Genomic DNA, 25,858 nt, shown 5'->3' with positions numbered 1-25,858 from the left:
GTAAAGGAAATTGAAATCCTTCGATTCTTGTTTCTCCAGTGTCTCCATTTCACAACAAATGTGGGTGATGGCAACAATAGTTGCATAGTTAAGGCAGCCTCTAGGGGAGCTAGAAGATTATATTCAGGGGTTTTCAAGGAAGCAAGCTAGCCAAATTTTTTGTGCTGTACATATAAGAGCATGCTTTGCTGGTTTTATGTTTATGCACAACTCACTCAAACTACTTGCTCACAGCAGCTGTCCAGCTAAAATATCTACTTGTCCTCAAACTCAGCTGGCAAACTGAATTTCCTGTGGCTGCCCACCTCCCTGCGCTATGCCTCATAGACCATACAGGAAATACAAGTGAGACAAGAGGTATTGCATAGCCTTTTAGTTCCTTGTGGAGTTACACATGGCAGGGAAAGATGTATGCCTACAGAAAAGCAGCTCTACAGCTCTAAGTAATTCACACAGCGATAAAGAAGATTTTCATAGGAAAAATGTGCTCAAGATAAAAGAAACAAACAAACAAAAAAGGAAATCGCCAGACAAAAAGTAAAATGCTTTTTTCAAATTGATGAAATGATTTCAGTACGAGTCCAAGTTCCAACTAAGTACAAACCTAAATGCCTTCTCTGCAAGCACCACTAAGTACTGAAATCAAGAGACTTCTGCAAACAATGTGCCCTGAAAGCAAAGCAGTCAGATAACACAAGATGAAAGTCAGCCACCCACAAGTTTGGGGTGGACACACAATGCAGATCTGCCAAATACAAAAAGAAACAAATCCTGCTGTCGCAACCCCTGACTTCAACTCAGAAATGCTTTGCACACCATTTTCACATAGATAATTAATTCTAAAACCCTTGAACTCAAAGTCCGTGGCAGGCTGGATAAAGAAAATGAAAGGCATGGGATAATCCTTGCTCTCAAGAACAGACAACGTGGTGGAAATGCTTTGCAGGAATATCTGGGGTCATCAACGCTCCCACTACACAGGGTGTGCCAAGAGGTACCTGAAGCAGTGCAGAGCCAAGGTTTGGTCAGGATGCGGCCCTCTGGCAGTCGTGTGACCACCCTGGCACAGCGGTCTCGCTGTCTGCAGTGGGCTGCACTTCCCCACTGCACTGTGAGGGAATACAGCCACACCAGGACCTGTCCTGTTCTCCCCAGCCACGCGTGCCACATGCTGTCCATCTCTTCGCAGCTGCAGGGCCAGACACCACCTTTCTGCTGAGGCAGAACCAACTCATGTCCACAGATACCATGCACATGCTGCTGCCCAACTGTCTCTCACCATCAAACTCCTCTGTCTGAATAGGCTCTTCTGCATAAATGGCTTGTTACTGCACACCCATTGGGATAAAGGAACAAAGCGAAAGCCCAAATTACAGAAATGACAGTTAGAAAAACTGTTGGTGAGGAAACAAAAGCTTTCATTCAAAGCTTTCTGCATCACTGTGCTCTCCCATGCTCGCTCTCAGGCATGGCTGCTTATCACTGCTCAGCCCTACGTGCTACCTTGACATTAATTAGCTCTGCAGTTTCCAGAACAAGAGGGTTCATTTTTTTTTGCATCCAGAAGACACGGGACACTCTGGGTACCGACTAAAAAGATAGCCAAGCTGATACAACACACCCAGATTACCTTTGGACCATTTCCCAGCTTTAAGTGATAGCCAAAAACGAGTTCAAGATTCACTACTTTCTCTATGTTTTCCCCAGCTTCACCCGCAGAGTCCTGAAAAAAAAAAAGGAAAAAATAAAAATAAAAAGGTGAGAGCTTGTAGCTACTTCAGCCCTCTAGGAGGCAGAAGCAAGGCCTTTTCTGGGAACAAGGATTTGCCTTTCCTGTCATAAGCCTGCTGCTCACATTGTCACCTGCAGCAGAGGGCTGTGGTTCTGCTGGGAGATACTGGCTCCTGCTCCACAGTTTCATGACACTGCAGCAGCCACCAGCACTGCAATCACAGCATGGCAGTGGTGTTCAGGTTTTCATTTCCCTTTTGGGATTTCATCCAGATCCTTTATCATCTTTGTCACCTTCCACTGCACTCTTTCTAGGAGATGCCTGTCTTTTTGAACTGGATCCTAGAACTGGACACTATATGCCAGATGTGGCCTCACCAGGACAAAGGGAAGGATCTCTTCCCTCAACCTGCTGGTCATGCTTGTTTTAATACATCCCAGGATACCACTGGCTTTCTTGGCCACAAGGGCACACTGCTGGTTCACAGCCAACCTGTTGTTCACCAGGACACCCAGATCCTTTTCTGCAGAGCTCCTCTACAGCAGGACAGCCTCAACTTGTACTGATGCATGCAGTTATTCCTTTACACTCTACACTTGTTTTTGTTGAACTTCATCAGTTTCCTTTTTGCTCAACTCTTCAGTCTGTCCGGGTCCCACTGAGTGGCAGAACAGCCTTCTGTCATGTCAGCCACTCCTCCCAGCTTTGTATAATCAGCAAACTTGCCTAGGGTGGACTCTATCCCATCATGCAGGTCATTGGTGAAGATGTTGAACAAGACTGGACCCAGCACTGGTTTCATGACAACATCTGAGATCCTCATTGAAAACAACATCTACTGTCATACCACTTGTTCTCATGCAACCCATTGCTGCTGGTGACCTTCCACATTTGTCAAAAGCAGTGGCAGAGCTGCTGTGTAAGCAGCTGCCTCGCCCTCCTGCCAGTGGCAGAAAGTTGAGATGTGAAAGCAGTGAAGTATTTATACCAACATGAGAAGCACTTCTTCTATAAACAATGAGACTTGCCTTAATTAATGGTGGAAAATGAAACAGATTTAGGTAGTCATGGGTTAACTTCTCAATAGCAGTCTATAAAAAAAAAACAAACAACAAAATCCAATGAGCGTTATTCAGCATCAAATATCACAAATACCAGCATGAAAAGCACAGCAGTTCAGCACGTGCTGTGCTTTTCATTGCAGCTACATCAGGGCATGTGACTGCAGTTTAAAATACAGCTCAGCTCTGGAAACTGTCTCAGTAGATCAACCACATTTCACATTCAGAATCTGAGCTGCTTAATCAGAAAAAAAATAAATGCTTGGGGGTTGTTTTTATTTATGCTCAATCAACCCAGGAAGCCAGTCTTTCATTTTGGGCATTATTGACTTTATTAAGTTTCAATAATTTTCCCTGTAGGAAATGTAAATTAAAGATATCAGCAATGGTATGTGCTATGGAAAAATGGCTGATGAGCAAAGAGGAATAAATCTGTGACTTACAGAGATGAAGCTAAATTTGCAGGACTAGCAATTACGATAAAAGTATCTCTTTACTAGTAAATTGTGGTATAAAGTCACTGAGACCCAACAGAATCCCAGATGTTGCTTTTAGAGAGATCATTTTCCAAAGCTGATAGCCAGGAAAATATAACTATCTCCTGTGGATACATTATTAATACCATTATTGCTGTTGTGATCACATTTTCCAGACCATAATTGTCTGAATTCATAACAAACATTATATATTCAAAAGACCAGGAAACAAAGCATTACAAGCAAAGCAACCTGGCCATCAATCAGCTTAAAAGTAGTCTAAGTGGGGAAGTTTAGAGATTTCAGTTCAAACAATTTCTCCATACCTGATCCTCTCCTAGCTAAAGAAAAATCTTACGGGACAGCACTCTGAAGATATCCAAAGCTTTTTGCTGGATAAATGGCTCTGCCCTATTACACAAATCTCCAGCAGCACTGTCAGTCCCGCCCTCAACAAAATTCATAGATGAGGAAGAGAATGAAGATCGTGGCACATTTCACACCTCACAGAACGTTCAGGGTTCTTTGGGTTTCAGAGCCATATGAACCTGTAACTCTGAATCTTTTTGTACCAAACAAGCTCTCTATTTTGCTTTGTAATTTACAAGTAAAAAATACTTAATGCTACTATAAAACTGTAAAATCTCTCTTAATACCTACACTATAATCTACTCCGATGTTCAACATATACTATTAGATACCTTTAGGTGGATGATGTGTCCTCTGGAAATGATTCCCATGTCCTTTAAATCTTCTTCTTCTAGAAGAAGCAATCGCTTTCCAGTGATATGATGCTCTTTAAACAAGCTAGCATATGCACTCATTTCACCAGAAGCATCGCCTTAAGGTAAGAGAGGTTATTCAGAAATCCATAAGGCTTTTCGATGAGGGAAGAAAAAGACAGATAAACGTATTTGTATTCCTTAATATGAACATGAAGGTACACATGAACAGCTTTTACCTTTTCTAGTAAGTTGTTGCATCCAGAAAAACTGAAAAAAAAAAAAAAAAAAAAAAAAAAAAAAGAATCAATCTTGGATGTTCGTGTTAGCAAAATTTTATATTACTTCGAGCTCACAAATCACTCTTTTAGAAAATTAATGTTAAGAATATTTATAAGCTTTCATTAAAGGATTCAGGATCCTCCAATGTTATTTATCTTTTTAAGACTGCCTTCTACTTTGCAGGTCCATTCCTTAGCTTATCATTATGAAGAACAACCAAAATGACTGAGGCAAACAGCATAGCAACCTGCCACTCGATAAATGGGCTTTAGTTAAGCCCTTAGAAGCAGCAAGAGCTATCCTGGCTTTTGCACTGTCTTTACACAGAATCCTTCAATAAGCCTTAGCTAAACAATCCCATGCTGCACCATACAGAAGAGTGCTAAATGGGACATGAGAACCACTGTGACACAGTGACATGCTAAAGATGAATAATTGGTTTACTGGTTTAGCATTTTAATTGAATAAAAGTGCAAAAAGAAGGCTCAATGCCTTTTTTTTACTACGAGATAGCCCACACCCCTTAATATACCCTTAACTTTCAGTTAATTTCCATTCCAATAGCATACAGCAAGATAAAACCTTCAAACCCATTTTAAACTCTCCAGGAAAAGCCTTGCTTAGACAGGTCTTCTTGTAGCACTTCCACATTTCCTAAATGATTGCTGAGGAATGCAGTTCTGGCTGCTGAAAACTCACAGCACAGATTATTTTTCCGGACATTGAAGAATGTATCTGTTTAATCAGGGTCACATAAATTCTTAGCTTATGTATGGTCATTTTAAAAGCCTTTCTGGGACACAAGTTCCACTAAGCAAATAGCAGTAAAAGCTCACCTAGATATTCTGATCCAGGTCATATTCCCTCCATACCCACCGCAATTGGCAGAGAGCTCCAGCAGCACAGCACTGGCCATGTTAACACAAGATACTCACCACATCTTCTTCAGTCCATGCACAAATATCAAAGGAGGGCAGCAACTGTGTGAGAGATACGAATTGAAAAAGAAAAACATCTGACTGTTGCTCTCCCCTCCACCCAAAACTCACTCCGTTGGCTTTATTTGGTTCTTTTCCTCCAGTGAAGGGGAGGACTTTAACCCGCGACTCCCATATGGGGCACCAGAGCGTACTTCCCAGACCAACAGAACAACCCTTTGGATTCAAACTGATTGCGGGCTTACTCCAGCTATCTCCCTTCTTGTTTGATACTACAAAAAGGCTTTTGCTTTTGTTACGGATTCGATACCATTTCTGCAGGAAAAACAATGCTGTGATTATGACACCATCCAAAATGATGAGGAACATTTTCTGCAGAAGGAAGTAGAACTGCCACTAGACAGCAGAGAAAACAGGATTTGGAGTCAGGCTGCTGTGGCCAGTCTTCCTGTTGGGACAATTCTCCTCTGGTTTCTGCCAACGCTCCATAACTGCTTGCCTGAGGCTCTGTGAGCACAGCACTTCCCAGCCCCTCTGGCATTGCAGCCGACATGTGGCACGCTTTGTCGTAGCTCTTGAAACCACAAAGGATAGATGTGAAATTCTGGGATGATTTGTAAAAGCTGACACAGTAGAAGACCTCACTGCAATACTGATTGCTGTTTTACTCACACAAGCATATGCTACCCAGGCTTCACCTTATTTGCATTCTTATCCAGAAAAAGAATTAATATTAATTTGTATGTACACATTTGGACAGTCAGAATCTCCTGAAGGCTCAATGCCATGATGCGCTTGTAAGCTTGATGTATGTAACAGTGACCTAAGAGAGTGACAGCTCAGTTACCCACTGGCCTCCAGGCCCTTCTTACCTGCAGTAAGTGAGCTTTGCTGGCCTGTGAGCACCCCAGCCTCCAGGCACAGGCCAGGTCTTCACCCTGTCTGTGCCCAGCTGAGCCCACAGCAGAGCTGTCCCTTCTGGCCCAACCTGAGCACATCCCCGGATCACCAGCACCAAGACCAGGCTCTAGTATAATTCACCCAAAACTTCCAGCTGTGCCCATCACAACATTCACGTGAAGCTCCCACTGGAGGATTTGTGATTGCCCAACGTTCCTTGACACGTCCTCCATAACTTTTGGAGGCTTTTGACATCCACCCCCTGCTTTGAGCTTGAGGACTCTTCAGACCCTCTTCCTCCTACCATCACCATTACAGTCTGCTGTGCACAAATCATCCGTGAGATCTGAAAGATCTGAAAGACCTCTGCAAGAAGGACCTGGTGGGCCTTTACACCTATCCTCCTGCCCACTGCAACCCCAAAACGGACAGTGCCAAAGGCATCATAGTGAAATGTCAGATGGGAAAATGTGCTTGCTAAAAAAAAAGACTCGACTTTCTGACTGAAAACATGGCATTGTAAAGACAATCTTCTAAATCTACCTACTGCTAGTCAGTCTTATCTTGTGCAAAAAGATACCTTCTGCCTGGGCAGCAGCGCTGAGGCAACAACTGAGCCCAAGGAAGGACAAATGACCACCACAAAGACCCTTGCGAAGGCAGTGGGTCGTGCCTTTTGTGGGTACTTATTGTCAGAAGGGCTGGTGCTGTGTGAGGAACTTTTAGAATAATTGGTATGATTAAACCACTCACTGCAGAAGTCCAGTATTGCATTTTTGATTGCATAATAGATGTTTTCAGGCTTTCCCACATTCAAATATAACCAAAGACAGAGTATATCCCATATTCTTTCAAAATTTAAAAAAAATGGAAAGAAAAGATGGGCAGAGTAAAGTAGAAATGTTACACAGTGAGTAACATAAAAATGACTTGAACCACCAGACAGTAAGGAACTCTTCAAACATCAGCATTTTACACAGGGACACAGATGCATAAAATTTACTGTCAAAATGTTTATTGCAAAATAGAGTTTGGAACAAAGAGAAGCAAAGGAAAAAGTTCACATCAATAGAAAGTTCATGACACCAATTGAGGAAATTGAATACATTGCATGGTTTCTTTTTGGTTGTATGCTATGTTTTTACACTGGAAAATCAAATCCACAGTGTGAATAAAACAAGACATCATATGTCAAGTGCAATAAAGAGAGTAACTGACGCTGCAAGGTTTTACCACACAGAAGTGTAACATTGCATGTTCCACGCAAATTATATATTCAGTTTACAGCACAAGAGTTTTGGCACAGGCACTGTGCTCACCATTTTCTCAGAAGGGAGAATGATTATTTTGAAAATATCTTCTATCCAAATTTCATCCGTTCACACCTGAAGTGTAAGTGGCATCAATTTCTATAATTCAGTACAAAACTTTTTCAGTAGTGCAAAAGCAAGAAATGCAGTGGACTATATCTGACTTTCAAAGGCATATGGATAGTTAGCACACAATACAAAATGTTTAAAGAAGGTTGTTGGTTCTACATTTTCAAAATTAAATCTTCACACATCAGAAATCTCTGTGCAGATTTTACAGTGTATACACCAAGTCGAAGTCTGGGGAAAAGGAGAAAGGATTCTCCTCCAGATTCCTACTAGTGCATTTTAAGGGCTGTGAAAATTACTAAATGAACTTATCTTTTTACCTGAACATAGGACTGTAGTCAAAACCTCTGTCAAGTTAGAGGTCCTATTGAAAACCTGTAAAAGCTGCCTGATTACAGAAAAAGAAACTACAGTATTAAAGACACGGTGACTCTGCTGCATACTGAATAGCAGTATGCACACTATAGATTTACTACTACTGCTGAGAGCAAAATGACTTGTTATTTCAACAAATATTTAATTCTTAATAACTGTTTCAACATCTAGAAGGAGAGGGAATCAACATCTAACAGAACTGCTCAAACAATAAAGACAAGTCAAACAAGACTGTGAGACAAGGAGCTACTCCAGACTTCACCTCCCCAAAGCCTCCATAGCTAGATGGGACAAACTCCAGGCCAGGCCTCCAGCCAGCTGGGGATGCACCACCTACACCCCCATACATCCAAGGAATTAGTGGTCACAAAACTGGTCAAATCAAGTCACAAAAAAAGACCAGATTAAGAGTTTTACGCCATTAATTCCTCCCGTTTTTTCTCCCAACGCTGAAGGAAAAGAAACAGAGTTGGGAGTTAGGACATCCTGTCTTGGTCCCAGCTCACTCTGTATCTTTAAGCGAGCCAACAGACAATCCTCACCATTCTTCTCTTGAGCCACCCTAGTAAATGTTGGCAGAACAACAGCCTGGTGAAAATGAGAAGCTGAGGCCCAGTTCTTGCATTTCCCCTCTGTCAAGTACAGCAAAACTATTCTGCTGCAGATACCTGCAGAACTTTATGAAAGGCAGAGAAATCTGGGACCCCAAAAGGATTGATGGAGATGAGCGTGCTTAGAGGTGCATAAAGCATGGGAAGGCTTTGGGTGATTTTGCTCACAGCCCAGAGTAGCCAGAGAAATACTTCTGGGGTTTGATAAATGCTTTCCTAAGCTGGCACAGCAAGTGGCTGTGGACTTCTGTGCTGCTGACACAGGCAGAAAACAGGCCAGACTGCATGGCAGAGCAAAATCAGGTCTGGAAGATGAAAATATTATGATCTCCTCCAAACAACACACCTGCCACCAGAGATGCTTCCAAAATCTTTATCTAGCTAGGAGATTGTCAGAGGCAGAAACAACAAGCTGATTCTCACATGCAATTTTTGGCTTGTAAACTGCAGACATCTGTTATGAAAGCCATCACAGAAAGTAAAAATTCAATCAGTATCGTTTCTTTCTTATAAGCATAGCCAATATCCTAAGTATAATACTGTGATGATAGAACTGCACCAACAGAGCCTATCATATATTATCTGTCATATCTTAACTTTCTTTACAATTCAGAGATCTTTGCTACTTTAAGCATGAAGCAAGTTGTTTTAAGAGAGTCTAAATTTTTTCTTAATACAGCTAAACTTGCTTTGAGAAGCAAAGTGTGTACAAGGTAAAGAATAAAATCTTTTTTTCTTTCTATGTTTTTTCCCCATAAAAGAACTGGAACTAAATAAATAGCCAAAACTCCTAGGGGCATGTTACCAAATTCTGATAATATTCTGCTGAAATAAGACACACTCATGGGTGGTAAGTATAAAAATTTGAAAAGAGACCCAAATTTGGGTATTTTTTAACTAAGAATTCCTGCAGTGTACTACTCAAGGACTATTTTTAATTCTGTAAACACTAAGGAGTGAATGTAAAAAATTCAATTAAAACTTACACAAATATAAATATGTATAAAGTGCTCTGAGAGTGTCAGATCCTAAAAAAAGTGCAAAACATCAGTGCTTGGGACAAGCAATTTCTGAACGCTAATCAAACTGAATGAAATTTTGTTTTCAGTTAAAGCTGTACAACACTGCATATGTGGTACAATAATCTACGCGCAACAACACGCATCTTAAGTGTACATATTAGGTCAAATTTTCCTGTGTGCAATGTGGAAGTTAAAAAAAATAATATAACTGCTCTGGGTGTTAGCAGACATAAACTTATAGAAAGAGTGCAAATCTGCACTGGAAATAGCCTATTTGTTCTTATTTCCAGTTTATTCTTTCAGCATCTCTTCTCTCTAAAGTCAGATTGCTTTGATGGACCTAAAATGCCATCCCTACCTGTGTCTAGAGAGCATGTTACAATTCAGACATGAAAAAGCCTCCTGATGCTTGAGGGTTAACTTCAAGCCAATGAACCTGCAACCGTTAGGAAGAAGGGGAATGAGGAATGATATCCTACTTGAAAGGAAGCATTCTGGAGGGCCAAGACTGGTGAAAACTGAGTGGAGCACGCCAGCTCCGGCTGAAGCACTCACTGCCTCACAGGCTACCAGACCAGTGCTGGCATTTCAGAATAAAACAATTCTGTCTCACATCGCAAAGAAGTGCCCCACTCATCACTCTGGGAAAACTCCTTCAAAGAACTTTCTCTTTTGTTGTCTGAACATGCAATGATTTCAGGCCTGCTGTTATCTAATGTATCCATTTTTCTCTAAGCAATCTACAAAAATACTCATATAATACATAGGTTAGAGCTGTGTAACAGACAAGCCTATAATTAAAGAAGCCGCTCAAAACCAGAAGTTTTCATAAAAGAAACCCCTCCAGTAACAGAGAATGGAATTTTGACTGTATTCCTTATGGAATTTCCCACTGTAGCTGAACAAGACAGTAACATTTCTCTTTTAAAATGCTGTCCTTCTTCCTTGGACAAATATTTTACATCAGCTTCCTTTCTAACCTGCATTCGTGTTTGTTCTGGTTTCCCTCCCTCCTCCTGCATTACTGCTAAAGGGGTCATCAGGAGAAAAATACTCACTGCTCTCAACACAAGTGCCTGGCAGGCAATTATTGCAGCAGATTGTTACATGCCGAGTTTTATGGAAAGTCACAACAGTAGTGGCAATGCTTTAGAGGTGATTTAGCTGCAAAAAAACCCCACATACTCAGGGACTGTAAATATTCCTCATATTGCTGCCACCACTGAGAATTTCACATAAGCCACGGAAGTAGGGTCCAAGCTGAAGTGTCACCATGACTTTTCCTTGTCCTTTTGTAAGGATAGCACACGTGCCTTAAGAGAAGCAACAGAATCAAAATTTGCTAACACCCATTTTTACTCTCAGGTACCAGAGTAAGTACATCAAAGTTAATGAGGCTTCCTGGATTTACATCAACATAACTGAAAATTAGCTTCCAGATCACAGTATCTGATAATGGATGCAGAAGTCTGATTGCGATTCGCTTTGCTAGAGTGAATTATATACACATGCACACACACGCAAGGGGAAAAGCATTTATACAAACCATCTACTAATAGGGATTATCTGGATTCTGCTGCTACTTGGTTTTTAAACTGTATATTTAGCTTACCCTTTTATTTCTCTCAGCTAAGCTTCTCTTTTCCTAGAAATGTATTTGTGACTTCCCACAACCTCACCTTGAAAAAGCTTTAAAATAGAAACACAGCAAACCCCTTCACTGCAACAGTGAGAAAGATTGGATTGCGGAGAACAGCAAATCTGAAAGCACAAGTATATTCATATGATTGACAATTAAAGGGGTAAAGATAGTGACAAACAACAACAACAAAAAAAAAAAACAGAAAAATTTGCAGTACATTAATTGCATTAAAGGCATTGAAGTTTCCCCCAGTGTTTTCAGTTCTTAAGTTTATCAAGCCATAGTTTCTGTAATCAGGCATCAAGAATTACAGACATAATCATATTTCTTAATAGTAATCTCAATTACTTTGGAAGTTTAGTACCAAATTTCATCAAAACAGAAATAAGTCAACGCAGTCTAAACAAGAACAATGTCTTCCTACACACAAACATGCTCGGCCTGGAAAGTGTCTCACTTTTTTTCTTTTACAGGATTTGAACAGACCAAACTGACAGGATTCTTGTTCTCAAACTTTATTGTTTTGCTTTGCTAAAACCGATTTCAGATTTAATTCTGTAACTGATTTCATTCGCTGCTATCATCTGTGTCATCAAAATCATCATCATCATCATCGTCATCTGACCAGTCGAATTCACTGAAACCCAAAGCCATGTTGATTTTCTTTCCTTTTCTCATAGAGGTGGTTTTAGAAGAATTCTTTTTGGCTTGCATGTTTATCTGCATTCCAGAACGCAGGACAGATCCTGCTTGGTTCAGAGAGAAGACATCCCCAAAGCCCGTCATCATCAAGGCCTTCAGACTTTGGTTCATGCCAGCTACCTCCCCGTTACTTGTTGCTGTGATCTGACATGACATCTCTGCACTCTTTGACTCCTCTGTTTTAGATTCAAAGTAAGACTCCTCAGACATTCTTGCAGCAAGAGGTAAGAGAAACTATTTGAAGAAGGAAAGGACAGAGCAAAAGTGAAAGTTAGAACCAATTTAAAAATCAAGGAAAAAGACACCACCAGATTAGTTGGCAATAAACAGAAAGCATAATGATTAGTGAATCTGAACATGGAGTTCAAGAATTCATTACAACTGCTTAATTCTGTGCTCACTGTTCTCAAAAGGAAGCGCAAAATCACAGAATTACATGGCAAGAATCACAGGTAGCAGAGCTTTCATGATCAAAGGAGGTTCAGGCTCTTCAATCCTTCATTTTGTACAGCAGAAAACAGATTGTGATGCTTTCTAACCAGGTCAACTGACTCCTGGGTCACAACATAAGTCTGAGTTAGTTGCTTAACTGAACCTTTCAGGATTGAAGAATCAATCATATTAAGAATAGAGAACCCAAACAAGTTCCTGAAGTTTGGTGCAGAAGAAGCAGCCCTCAAAAACATTAGAAATAACAGTAGCAGTATTATCTGTGCAAAGACTCTTTTTGAGCATATACTCAAAAGAAGAAAGGGTCATCCTGCTATGGCCACAGTCAGAAACAAGCCTCTCACCAATTCAAAGGAGACAGGAACCACCTTGAGCTTGACAGCACATTGCTTCTGGAAACTGTTCCAGAGAGAAGCAGGCATGGGATGAGGGGGCTGCTTGGTCAGATTCTTCAGCTTGGTTGGCTTTTTTTTTTTTTTTTTTTTTTTTTTTTTAATCTTTTCAGTGGTATAAAATTCTAGATATTTCTCATTTGGTTGCACATGATATTAAATCTCTACTGATTAAATCTTCATCTACAGAAAATTGTGTTTTCTTTTGTCAGTCTGCAATTACAGAGTTTTACAAATTGAAACCATTCCCAGCTAAATAACAATGCCTCTTCAGAGTGCCACAGCAAGTAACTTCAGTGAAACACCTTCCTATTTTTCACAGGGAGCAAATCCTCAGGTGTATGGACCTAAATTAAGCTACCAACTAAAGCAAGAGCAAAGGAGCTACATGTGAACAACTGAAATGGTCTTTCTTTTCAAAGTTGCCCCAAAAATGACCTGCCCCAAAGTCATTTTTTCTACATCTTTCTTTTAAGCTAATCAGAAAACTGACTGAAGTGTTGACAACAGTTGATCGCAGCAGGTTATGAGAGGATTATGCTGGTGCCATGGCCATACAGGAGGCTTCATGGCCAGGCTGCTCAAAGTGTGCCCATTTCTTTTCAAAACCACTTTCATTAACTAACTGTCTATGATTTAAAAAGGAGAATATCTGTCTTTTGTTTCTTTCAGGTTTTTCCTACTTACATTGGCTTTCCATTTGCATTGTGGTGACAAAAGTCAGTGGTGGTTGTTTAAGAAATGAAAGTAAAATTAACAAGGGAGCTCTTAACACTCTTCTTGTGTCCTACGGCTGTCTACATGATCCCCAGCTAAGCCTACATACACCTGGCTGTACAGGAAAAGATGATCACCAGAACACCACTTAAATCAAGAACACCAATAGCTCCTAGAAAAGGAGAAAATAAATAACTCCTACTGATATAGAGGAAAAACAAGAAATAACCACAGAAACAAGATGCTCAGCACACTGAGTGCCAGGTAGTTCTTTAATCCGCTATCAGCGTTTTAATTGCTTAAGAACCATGGAAATGCATCCCCTGAAACATGGGAAGAACTCCTTCATAATCAACAAAGCAGAAGAACTCTCCTCTGAAACATATTTCTGTGTCACTATGCAATGTTTGTCAAGAGGTTAAGGTGCTAGTAGGCCACAGCTATGGTACATTTTGTGGGTTATAAAAACCTAACTTCCTCCACATTTTACCACATCTTGTTATTTTGAAAGCTTAGGAGTTCTTTGTGACAAGACCCGTATTTCTTGTCACATTACATGTGGTGACCATCATCAAGGCCTTTTATAGATCGCTGGGATCCTCTGTCTCCATACAAGTCACTGTTCTTAAATGATGACCTGCAGGTGCATGACACCACAGGTGAATCTTCAGATTTCATGTCTTGCTTGCTGTCCTCCTCTATACGAAATTCGGTTTAGCTACATGGACCTCCCTTGTTGAGCCAGGTTGTCTTTCAAAAGAGAGCTGTGGACATATTTTATTCCTGCAAAAGGCTCCGTATTCCCTTGTGCAAGACACTCTGCACAAGGGAAATTTGCTGGGATAAGACCTGGAGGTGTCTGTTACATGAGTCACAGCAGAAACAGTCAAAATGAGAGCAGGGAGAAACACTACTGTCACAGAAGTGTTTGTAAGGTTTGGCCTTATCTTTCTCTCGTGCTGATTTACAATGCTGACGTGTACAAAGACATGCTTTATTCTTTGGAATAGGCACAGTCTTCTGCTACTCAGAGCTACCTACCACGCGGGATTCCAGGATGAAGCTTCTACCAACTCTGTGGCAGAGTCAGCTTCCCTGTTTCCCTTTCACTTGGTTTGAGTTTCTCCTCCCGCACACCACTTTAAAAGTGCCTGCTGGCCTCCTGTCTTTGCTGCAGAGCAAAATGAAGAAGTGACTGCAGAGTGCACAGCAGGGACAACAGTACCATCTGAGACAGAACAGGGCCTAGAGCTGGCTAAAAACCAAGCACAAGCCTAGTGGGCACTCTAAGCTGTGTTATTAGCTCCAGGTTGCATGTCTTCACAACTGTTGTGACAGCCAAGGTAGCTTAAAATCAAGCAGTGCACCTCTCTGCTGCAATCATATGGTTTGGCATTGCTAAGCAGACGTACCCTGAACTGAGGGACGAAGGGAGACACCTGACTCCAAGGATTACAACTTGCAGAGAGAATGCCCGGGGATGTTTTCCAAATGATATATAGCTATGAATTTAAGAAAGAGTTGAAATTCTACATGGCACTGGTTACAAATACATTCGCTATGAAGAAACCGATCCTGCTAGAACAAGTCAATTTTTGTCAATATGTAATTTTTTTTTTTTCCTTTTTCTTTTTTAAAGCTGTTCCATGCAACAGTTCACTAGAGATCTATGGAAAAAGAAATATATCTATTTTTCTGTTAGAAGAAATTGCATTTAAATGCAATAGAAGAGTTGGGTTAATATTATGCAGAAAAGATAGTTCATGCTCTGTACAACAGGCCATTGCACAATGCTTCATACTTTCAGCAATGCCAGATACAAGTAGAAAATAGAAGTCATAAGCAGGTACAGCATAAAAACCCTACGGCCTTGCCTGCAAAAAAATTTGCTCATTAAAGCTGTGTCTCATGCTGTGAGCAAGACAGACGACAGTCCACAGCTCAGTTACTAGAAGTTTGCAAGCATTAAAGCAGACACAGGGATATCTAAGAACACACAGTTTATCTGCACATATGAAAACATTCATTCTTCATTGTTTCTTTACATGGTCACAGCTGGAACATGAATGCAACTTCATTCAAACAGTAGGAATAAGCTCTGCCTTAAACACAAGTTGTATGTAAATGGCTCTGATCAGAATCAGTGACATAAGTGAGATACAATTGTGCATAAGTATATAAGATGCTATTGCAAACTCAATTTCATACTTCTTTTGGCTAGTACTTCAAAAACAAGTGGGTTAATAACAGTATTTTTCTTAGCAACAATTCTGTCATAGTATGCTTTTATTCAGGCACTAACCCTGTAGTCTTCCTTCTGCCAATCAGTCACTGAGGATATCAGACTTCATTAAGAAATTCAAGATGATACAAAGGATTTTTTTGGTTCAGTTTATTACTAAGAATGTGGAGGTCCCACCAGCCAGGATGAGCACATTAACTCTAGCTATGCACAAAGTCCCAAATTAACAGCTCTAATTTTGACCTTCTTCCATGGCATGGAAATTTGCTTCTTCTCATATTAAAAGAATATTTAAAAAAAAATACATAGGCATCTCAAGCTTTCTTCTGCAACAAACAATCTTACTTTTAAGACCAAATGCTGTGTCCATTTAAAGTCAACAACTTTCTAGTTGAAAATGACTTTACTGAATGCAACCAAATTTTAATGCTGAGAACTGAAATTAAATCAATGGGAAACTACTCAAAAGCCCAGGGCACAAAATGAACTATAAGCAATATCTGATATCCAATGTATTACATTAATTTTTTTTTTTTAAATAATGTAGTTATTTGCAGTGATATTACAAAATAGACCCAACACAACACAAAGAAAACTGGAGCACTAGTCCCTTGCTGTATCCCTAGATTTGCATAGGCAAAGCTTGAAATGCTTTCTGAAGTAAAATGAAAGGATGAATTATTGTCTACTTACAGGAGTATTGGACTGTTCAGTTAACTTCTGCTCCCACATCTTCAGACGTCGCTCCCGTTCCTTTAGTTCCTGCTCTTTAAAGCTCAGATCACGCTCCAGTTTCTTTAGTCTTTCTAAGGTTGCCTCAATTTCACATCTGCACGGAGACAATTTGTTACGTCTTGTCTTTTCTTGACAGATATAAATTGTTCATAATTCCCACTTGAATGTTAATTAAATGTGAAAGGCTGAAAAGTACAATACTAACTCAAGCAGTTCATTTAATTACCAAATGCAAAGCCTTTCAGAGCTTTAAGAACAACTGGCAATGTTTATACTTCAGAATAACCATAACACCTCCAACTGAAGAAAAACAGAATTTTAAAAAGAGTAGGAATGCCATGTTATAATAAAATTCTAAAAACGAAAATGCCATTTTTCCAGGAAATATATTATCCATAAAGGACTATACTAAGTAAAGATAATGGGACAATCATTAGCAATACAATGTGACTAGTCTGGAGAAGCCCATTTGCTTAGTTTTATAAAATGGCCATAAATTTTACTTGATTCAAGATTCCAGTATTTTCACTGCTAACCTTCCTGTTTCTCTAGGTCAAGATAAGAGCATGTAAACATGAGCAAGAACATAACGCATATGATCCAGCCCTCCAAATGGTCACCAGCTTCTCAAGTTAGGAATAGTTAATTAAAGGATTTGGTTTACATTTTTTTTCTGCTTTTTACCACACAAGCAAAGGTGAGACAAACAAGAAAGACAGGAAGCAAAGGCTGTATTCAAATGAACTTAGATATGGTCGCTGTTGGGTTGCATTGCATGTACTTCATCCCTTAAACAAGTGGTTTCCTTTGACATGCTTTCTAATAGTATCTTTTAAGTGTGTTTATGAACTGGTCTGCTTCTGGAAAAGAATTTAACAAGCACTGCAAAGGCATGGGTGTGTATTAGAACACAGAGAAAAGTAATTTCATCAGTAAACGCAGCTACATTTTTTTGCTTGTAAGATAACCAAAGGAAAAAAATTCCATCAGATGCTTCATTTGTATTGAAGTTATTTAGCAAACAGTTACTTCAGTTACTTCTCATTCACATTGTAAGAACAGTCCATCACAGTGTTCTGGTTTTGCTCATAAAAAAAGAGAGCAAGCTTCTAATGAGACCGATCCTGAAGAGAGCTCTTAAGATAGCTAGGAAGAATTGGCAATGCCAAACACTTCCGCTCAAACTTTCACAATATTTTCTTCTGTTAACATACTGCAGAAAATCTGTTCCTTCTGATATTTACAATGAGAAAATAGAAGGTCTACCACAACGGTAGCTGTCATTTCTGTTTGGTAAAAAATAAAGTGCTTTTTTTCTCTGTCTTAATACAGACTGATTTAGCTATTCTCCTCTGTCACACTAAAGGAGTTCAGGCTCTTAATGTGGGAAAGTACATACCAAAAGAGCCTACTTAAGTAAATGAGAGAATTTAAATATCCTAAATTCTGTACATGCTCTACTATATTAAGAAATCTCTGACAGAGAGCAGTGCTCACAGAAGTCCAATGAAAAGACACGGAGTGTGAATAAGTAGCAAACTACTGCAAACTCTACCACCACGCTTAATTCCACTGCAAAAATCAGCCACCTGGGGCAAGGGCATTTATCCCACTTAAACCATGCTGAGTGAGCTGCTCAGTGCAGTGGTCAGAACAAACGTCCCTCACAATTATTATGCTTCAGATTTCAAGAAAAATTCTCTCTCTTTTTTAGGCATATAAAGGTCAGGGCTCATCTCTGTGATGGATGGAAAGTCATCGTATATCCTAATAAACAGCAAATTCAACATTTGTTTTAAAATGCCTGGAAAATACTGAAAGCAATGCTCCAGACAGATCTTCTGATACATACATTAGGCAGAATTCCTGACTAAATCTTGTGATTCTCTAAATTGAAAAGCACTGCACAGAAGGTCAGAAAGCAACTCTTTTGCCAGCATTCGTTTCCTTGTCACAAACCCTTCCTGGTCAGCGCAACATGTACGCCTCAATCTACTACAGCAACTACAGAGCAATTACAGGATTGCTGCACACTACTTTTCTTAGGTCTCAACATCACTGCAACATACATGCAACTCTGTAATTTTTTAAATACGTAAATTAAGGCTCTCTTTTAGATAACATTCTGCACTAGCAATGTCTTGGTAACAATAGCTTTCTATATGTCAAAAGTCTATTTTGTGCTGCAATTATCTCTCTTCATTAACTAGAAACTTCTCTTACAATAAAAGGTCAGTCTGCAAAAACAGTTGCATTCCAGAAAATAATTCCACTGTATAATAAAACTGTGTAATTAAAAGAGAAAGCTACCGTACATTGCCCAGTTAATGAGTCTTCCTTCATAAATGAAGCAGCTTGAAACATTATGCATTGCAGGGAGCGTATATTTGTTTGCTTCTACAGTTTCAGCTTGCTTGCTTTCTAGAATAATCTCATTCTGTGACACTGAAGAATGTGTATACTGTTACTAGAGATTAAAATGATAAACAGCCACAGATTAAAAACAATGAGTGGTATTTGTTTGTATGTCTTGAATTGTTAGTGGTACACTAATATAAGTATCACTAATAGACTGCTTTTAATCATTTGAACAGTTGCTTGTAGGGAAAGGATGCAAGTTCAAGAAACGCAGTTAGTACACGTGGCTAAATGCAGACAAATGCAATTTCTCAATGAATTGGAACACCATTACTTCAACACCAATTTTTTTCTACCATAATAAAAGTGACTTGGGAAAGAGCTCCAAAGATATGAAAGAGCATGAATGTAAACATAAGGCAGATCTGTGCAACTTAGTCATAGGACAGTGTGTCAATGCTGCCTTATAAAAATGTGAGGCATTAAACAGTAAGGAAATAAAATAAGGACATTATAGAACAGGGAGATTGAATCATTATTAATACAAACGTGAATACCATTACATTTTGCCAGTAAGACCACATTAAAGAAATGATAAATTACATTTTGACCTTTCACCTGCACAGTTGTGTATGGACTCAGCACATTCTGCTCTCATGCCAGCTGGTCAAAGAACACATTATGGAGTTGGGAAACAACGCGACCCAACTTGTCCCAGCTTTGATTCACTTCAGTAAGTGCAGCATCATCATGAAAGTGCAGTATCTGTATTACTAATTTGCAGGTTAAGCATAACCTTCACTTTTCCCTCCATCATTCTCCAGTGCTCTGACAGCCAGGCTTTATTAAAAATTCCTATTTCTTGGTAACATATCCAATTCTTTCCCCATTGTTATTTCTTTGCAAATGATGATGGGATAGTAAATAAATAAATAAATAAAGCCACGAGTAAAAGGTAAGATTTTTCAATGCAGAAGATAAAGCACATTAAATTTTTGCACAGCTCTTCTCAGAAATGGTCTTAGTCTGTTTTGGTTTACCCCTTGGAATCACTTTATGCACACAAGCCTTTAATCTGTTTTAACTTGTTTTTTGTTTTTTGTTTTTTGTTTTTGCATACTTCCTATTAATTTGTTTTAACCTTCCTGTGTGTCTCCATGCAGACATGACTTCCACCTCAATTACTAGAACTCACGTACAAAAGAACCACTCTTATCCCAGTGTCTGAACAAGTCCCCATGCAATTTGTGCACTTCTTGCAGTTGTGTTTTCATTTTAGCTTAATTCAGAAGTCATCTTTGCTTTCAGGCAAGTCATGCCCAATCCCAAATTCATCTTTTCTCTCTCACATCTCCTTGTCTCCACGTTATTTGTTCTTCCAGAAACAAAATTTGCCAACTTTACCATTAACGCAACTCTCCATGGTTAAGAAATGTTGGCATGACTTCACAGAAGAAAGATTTTTGTTCCTACATTGCTTTCCTTTTAGACCTTGTCAACCATTCCTTATACAGCAGCTTAGGTGCATCAAAATAACTTTTTTGGTGAAAACTTGAATATTTGATCACACTCCAAAAAATGAATCGACTCCATAAAGTTTACTGACAACTACAGCATCTTTTACTGCTGTCTTGGTAAGAACTAAATGAATACTTGTTTCTGCTAAAGGATTTTGAGTACTTGCTCATCATTAAAATGAGGTTTCATTTCCACAAACCCATTCTGGCAAATTTCGTTTTACTGGCTGCTTCTGCGAGATCATGAGCTTCCGTAGTTTAGGCAGCAAGCCTTGAAATACAGAACTGAGGGGAAGACAGTGACATTCCGCAAAAGCCGTGGCACGGGCGGAGCCATTCAGCACCACACCGGGGCCAGCGCAAGCGCGAGGCGGCGGGCCGGGCCGGCGGGCCGGGTCCGGGGCGGCAGCGGGCACAGGGCGGGCGGCCGCCAGCAGGTGTCGCGCTGCCGTCGCCGGTGCTGGCGGTGCGGGGGCCACGGCAACGCGCTGCTGAGTCAGGGCAGGAGCCGTCCCGGCTATTTATACCGCTGCCATGTGACCGGGGAAGCGTCCCGGCTCCCAGTCACTTTTTCCACTTCTTCCAATTAAAAGCACAAGTCTCGGTTTTACTGGGAAGTCCGCGAAGGGGATACGGGATTCGGGTTTTGCTGCAAGGCCCGTTTCCCTGCTCCTGTCCCCGTGCTCTGCGGGCTCCTGCCGCAGCACGGCGCAGGTGGGGCACCTTTAATAGCTCTGCTCCCTGCTCAGCTGGAGGGGGGCCAAGCTGCTTAATATAGACCGAGTGCAATCGGCTGGTAAAAGTCTTCTGCCTGTGCAGATCTGTTTTCAATTTGCTTTTCCAAACACAGGATGTACTGAGGCTGCAGGCTTTCCAACTGACAAATGTGCTCTGGGGACATTTTCTGAAGTTTTGGCACACCGGTAAAACAGGCTGGCACTTTTACTGTAAAAATGGGGCTTGTACTGCTATTTTCTCAAATCTCATCTGCATTTATAATCACGCTTGACTAGAAATTATGATCGGCAATAGATAAAATTCCATATCTGCAAACGCACTTTGCAAAAGCAGGGCTGGCCTGGATACAGGGCTACAACTATGACAAAACACAAGTGAAGACAAATAAAGGCTTAACTTGAAAAATTATTCCTTTATGTCCTTTTTTTTTTCTAAAATAAACACATACTGTCTATATGCTTCCTGTTAAACCTGCATCAAACAGTACATACACCTGAGTTGTTTGGCCCTCACTGAAAACATGTTGCTGGTTTTAAGATGTGAATCACAAAACCATAAATAACGTGATACCAAAACCAATGCAATAATAAACATAGTGTACAGCTAAGTGTATTGGCTCTTAATACAAGTTTCACAACATTCTGAGCATTCCTGAAAAACAACAAGGTAAATCGTGTTCTAAAAATAGAAATTTTTCTGCCAATACCTCATCAGTGCCTGATGTCCATCTGAAAACAGTATGGACTTCTGCCACTAAAAAGGAAAACCGTGTCATTTCATTCTGGGAGGCAGGAAGCTTACCTCCACTCCGCCTTGTTATGCAGGAATGAATTGCACTGGTCTGGAAGGTTGCTGTCGTTTGACATGGATTCCAGAATTGAAATTATCTGCTTGAAAGATGGCCTTTTCTGAGGAAAAAAAATAAAAAATAAGAATCAGCATTTGCATTCATATATGACTATTACTATGCAATGTCATTCGTTCAGCTGAAAGTGATGGACTACAAGCAACTGAAATTGGGATACTACTTTCAGACAGAGCATCTACATCAGGAGTGTAAAGTTTTAATTTTTTTTTTTGTATGCTTTTTTTTTTTTTTATTTGTTCAACTGAAGAAATGTTAAATTTGGAAAGAGTCACACAAGCCAGTAAGACTCCATCCTTTGCTTATTCTCCTGTATCTACTTAAATAACCATTTACTAATTCCTGGGATAGCAATAAAACATTAAACAACATTAGTAATAATAATAACTATAAAGATTCTCTATTCTATAAATGAAGTTTGCCTCAAGCTAAGAAGGAAAATAGCACCTCAGAGAGAAGGCTGGACCAATCAGCAACTGGTCATTAGACGGATGGTTTTTACAGGAACTAACATAAACTCTTTAATGCATGAAGATGCTATTAGCTGCCCATCACAAATGGTCGCCTGACTGCAGAGCTTGGTTCTTGCAGAAAAGGACACTTTCCAGAAAACCCTCTACTTGGTTAGCTCATGGGTAGCCTGGGCAGCTGCAGAGATCTGGGCTAAATGATGCTGCCTTCCCTTTGCCAGCAGGGCTCACAGGAACAGTACTGCCCTGGACTCATTTGTTCAAGTTTCTGTCCCCAGCTCTGTGCCCAGCAGCCACTGTGCTGACAGCACAAGCACACTCGCCACTTACGGAGAGCAGTCACAGCTTCTCTGCGTTTTATGCTTCCCCTATAGTCCCGAAATGAAGCTATGAAGTCGGAGAGTAACTGAAAAAGCCAGAGTAAAACGTGTTTCTTGAAAGAACGCTGACTCTGTTAGTCTGTTTGACAGACTCCAGACAAAGTTGAGACAAAAGGTTGAAACAAAATGTAGATATATAATAAGGGAATGATGCACATTCTCTCTGTATCTCGCCTCTAATTATACCATTCCTGCTAAAATTACAGATGCCGCAATTAAAACGTGCATTTTAATTTGGGAGCACAAAAACAATTAGGAACAATGCTGAGGTGTCTCAGGAAGATCCAAGTGATTTCCACATTATAAAAGAAGACAATTTCTTTATTTTAAATGTCAAACAGCATGAAAAAGTGTCAAATGCATAACAAAAAAAAAGACAAGCTATCTTATATTGTAATGCTGCAGTGACTGGAGGCTTTGTCTGTCGCTTTTTGGTCCATTTCCATGAATTTGGGCAAATGGGCAGTGGAGTGAGCTATGCAGGTTTCTTTGTGGCACCTGCCCCAACCACTTGTGCCTGTACAGTCTGGCCTCCAGCCCACCACGCAACAAGCCTTTCAGCAGCACAGTGTGCACTTGTTAATGTGCTCCCAGTGTAGAAGCCCAGTGGGGACCCTTGCCCTCAGAGATGGGCTCACAGAGGGGCGGGGAAAGCAGCAGCCCCCCTGCATGCACGATGCTTCTGGACCCAAGAACACCAAATGAACATCATCAGCACTGCCATCAGGCCTGCCTAGAAAAATTGGAGTTAAGAACAGCAATGGCAAGAGATCAGGGCTTTTAGCAAGGGAGGCTGAAGCACCAATAGATTGATTGAGAGTAGCAACAACACACACTCTGTTGGACCTACACAGAGCAGACCAAGCTGGTATGCAGCAAATTTTTACAGGCTGAAAACAAGCTGTTCTGTTTCATGACTGCAGCTAGAATAACTGTACAGTCACAGTACTGACAAAGCTTCTCTGGCTGTGCAGTTTCTGTGAACAGCTGTCAGCTATTCTGCCAGCTTTACAGATGCCAGACATACAGGTAATAGCTTTTTCTGGAGGTGCAGAAAACAGCAAGACACAGACCTACATTGGTATTTGTTTTTGTCAGTTTCTTTCCCCAGAGGCAATGAAGACTTTATATTTAACACGTGCACTCTAGGTGTAGACTGATAACCTGGATAAGACTGGCAAGAGGTGATTGCTGAAGCTGGGAATTCAAGCTGAGGAGCTTTATTTTTATTTAAAAAAAAAAAAAAGTCTTATTTCCAGTGGACAGCTGCTTGGTACTTCCCAGGAAGCCAGGCATCATAAATGGTTCCTTGTAACAGACTCAAAATGTCAAGGCATGAGTCACCTTTGAAAATTGTTTCCCTTCATATCTGTATGTATCATGCAAAAAATCTTTAAAATATATCTACTTCTCCAGAAATAGTTCTGGCTAATGCTTTCACTGTTTCCTTCCACTCGGTATTTCTCACTAGACGCATCTGCCTAAAACCAAGATATTTAAACCATATGCCTTTCCTTTATTGCTGCTTCTCTGTTCTCAAATTTCTGAGTTCCATCAAAACATACAATAATTTGTAATCATCTCTGAAGTTAAAGTGGGGATAAACTGAGGGAACAGAGGAAATTACAAATATGCACTCACCTGTGCTTCCAAAGCAGGTGCCCCCAGTAAATAAAAGCATTAGTGATGAGCAACATCTGTACAATTTTCTAGTACCCAAGCAAAGGTTGCTTATTTCATAGGGATTTTACATTTGGTAGTAGTTATTTAAGACACTCCATTACCACAGAAATTATTAAATAATTACTGATTTAAAGTAATTAGTAATTAGCATTTTAGTAAAATACTTTGAACCCACCAGGGACTGTTTCACCTGCACAGCTTAAACTGCGTGAAGACTTTGAATATACATCACCTGGAGCAGCACACTATGGTCATTTTTCTCCAAGAACAAACAAATTTTTAGAAATTCAAAGCAAGTGAATAGCCATATTCATGCCCACGAGGAGGTTACAGTGTGAGCAGTGTCTGACACTGCAGCTGTTTGCAGCACCTAAGTGTACTCTTTAGCCCCACAGTAAAAGCACATCCCTCTTTTCTCAGGGCTAAGTCACAAAAATGCCTCAGGCTTTCTGCGAGCTGAAATTACGCATATGAGCAATTGCTTTTGAGCAGCTGACACTCTCACTTGACCTTCAGTAACTTGTTCATACATCTACCGCTGATTTTCTTAAGCTAATCCTGGCCAAAGGGAAAGCTGCACAGTGCGGCATTTTAGAGGAATGTGCTCCATCTTTTGGCTCAAGCAGGCCTCACAGTCTTTTATCAAGGCATTCTGATAGCTGTAAGTACTGATCCGTTCCCAACACGTGATCGAGTTTGTCAGTCACATGCCCAAAATGTGACCAGAGATTACTTCATTTCACTCATGTGAACAAGGCATTTATAACTGTTTAAAAAACAAGAAGCTGAATGAAAAAGAGCAGTAAAGAGCAGACTGTCAGAAAACTTCACCCAACCTTGTATTTGCTCTTTACATCTCTGATGCGTGTATCCGGGAACAACGATCCCAGAAATTCAGTTCAAACCCAGGTCAGGGTTTGATGCTCAGGCATCCCTTTTCCAATGTGCAGATCCCTCCCTTTCCTGCAAATACAGCAACAGACTTCCAGATTCTCATACATCTGGCTGGAGCAATCTAAAGAGCAAGTATGTGCTCTAGTATGTGCAGCAATGCACACTCTAAATGATCCAAAAATTCTTCTGTGGCCTTTAATAGTGATGCTAATTGAGGAGTAGTTATTAATAAGACATGTAGTTACCAATGGGAAGGGCTCTTCAATAGTTACTGACCTAGAACTTAAACAGCCCTATTACAGATTCAAAGATTGAAAACATTTTTCTCCCCTCGCCTTGTGGAGAGAAGAAAGAGGACTATCATTAAGGGAGTAGCATTTAAATGGGCATTCACTTAGAAACCACATTGCTGATGATCTCAAGCTTCCAGATCAATTCTGCAGGAAGCAACTCCTTGCTTCAAAAATAAAATTTAACAGCAACAAAAAAGGGAAAAGAAAGAAAAGGGAAAAGAAAGAAAAGGGAAAAGAAAAGGGAAAAGGGAAAAGGGAAAAGGGAAAAGGGAAAAGGGAAAA

General features: G+C 40.2%; 1 protein-coding gene across 3 annotated transcripts in view; it reads right to left on the bottom strand.

The window, feature by feature from the left end:
* The window catches only part of MAP3K20 (mitogen-activated protein kinase kinase kinase 20), an 86,218-nt gene that overhangs the window by 14,745 nt on the left and 45,615 nt on the right, over positions 1-25,858 (bottom strand). For 2 of the 3 annotated variants that reach the window (XM_042875001.1, XM_042875000.1), the window contains exons 10-16: positions 21,793-21,899; positions 16,337-16,472; positions 5,209-5,253; positions 4,231-4,261; positions 3,971-4,110; positions 2,761-2,823; positions 1,631-1,723 (exon numbers count right to left, since the gene is read on the bottom strand). In XM_042875001.1, the coding sequence (XP_042730935.1) occupies positions 1,631-1,723; positions 2,761-2,823; positions 3,971-4,110; positions 4,231-4,261; positions 5,209-5,253; positions 16,337-16,472; positions 21,793-21,899 (615 nt within the window). Of the gene's footprint in view, positions 1-1,630; positions 1,724-2,760; positions 2,824-3,970; positions 4,111-4,230; positions 4,262-5,208; positions 5,254-7,104; positions 12,077-16,336; positions 16,473-21,792; positions 21,900-25,858 lie in introns of those variants that run through there. The other variant, XM_042875002.1, reaches the window with a different exon arrangement.

This window comes from Lagopus leucura, unplaced genomic scaffold, assembly GCF_019238085.1.
Source record: "Lagopus leucura isolate 7727_CA_CO unplaced genomic scaffold, USGS_WTPT01 Super-Scaffold_100012, whole genome shotgun sequence".
Classification (NCBI taxonomy): domain Eukaryota; kingdom Metazoa; phylum Chordata; class Aves; order Galliformes; family Phasianidae; genus Lagopus; species Lagopus leucura.
Note: the sequence above shows the minus strand (reverse complement) of the source record. Positions and strands in the feature narration are given on the sequence as shown.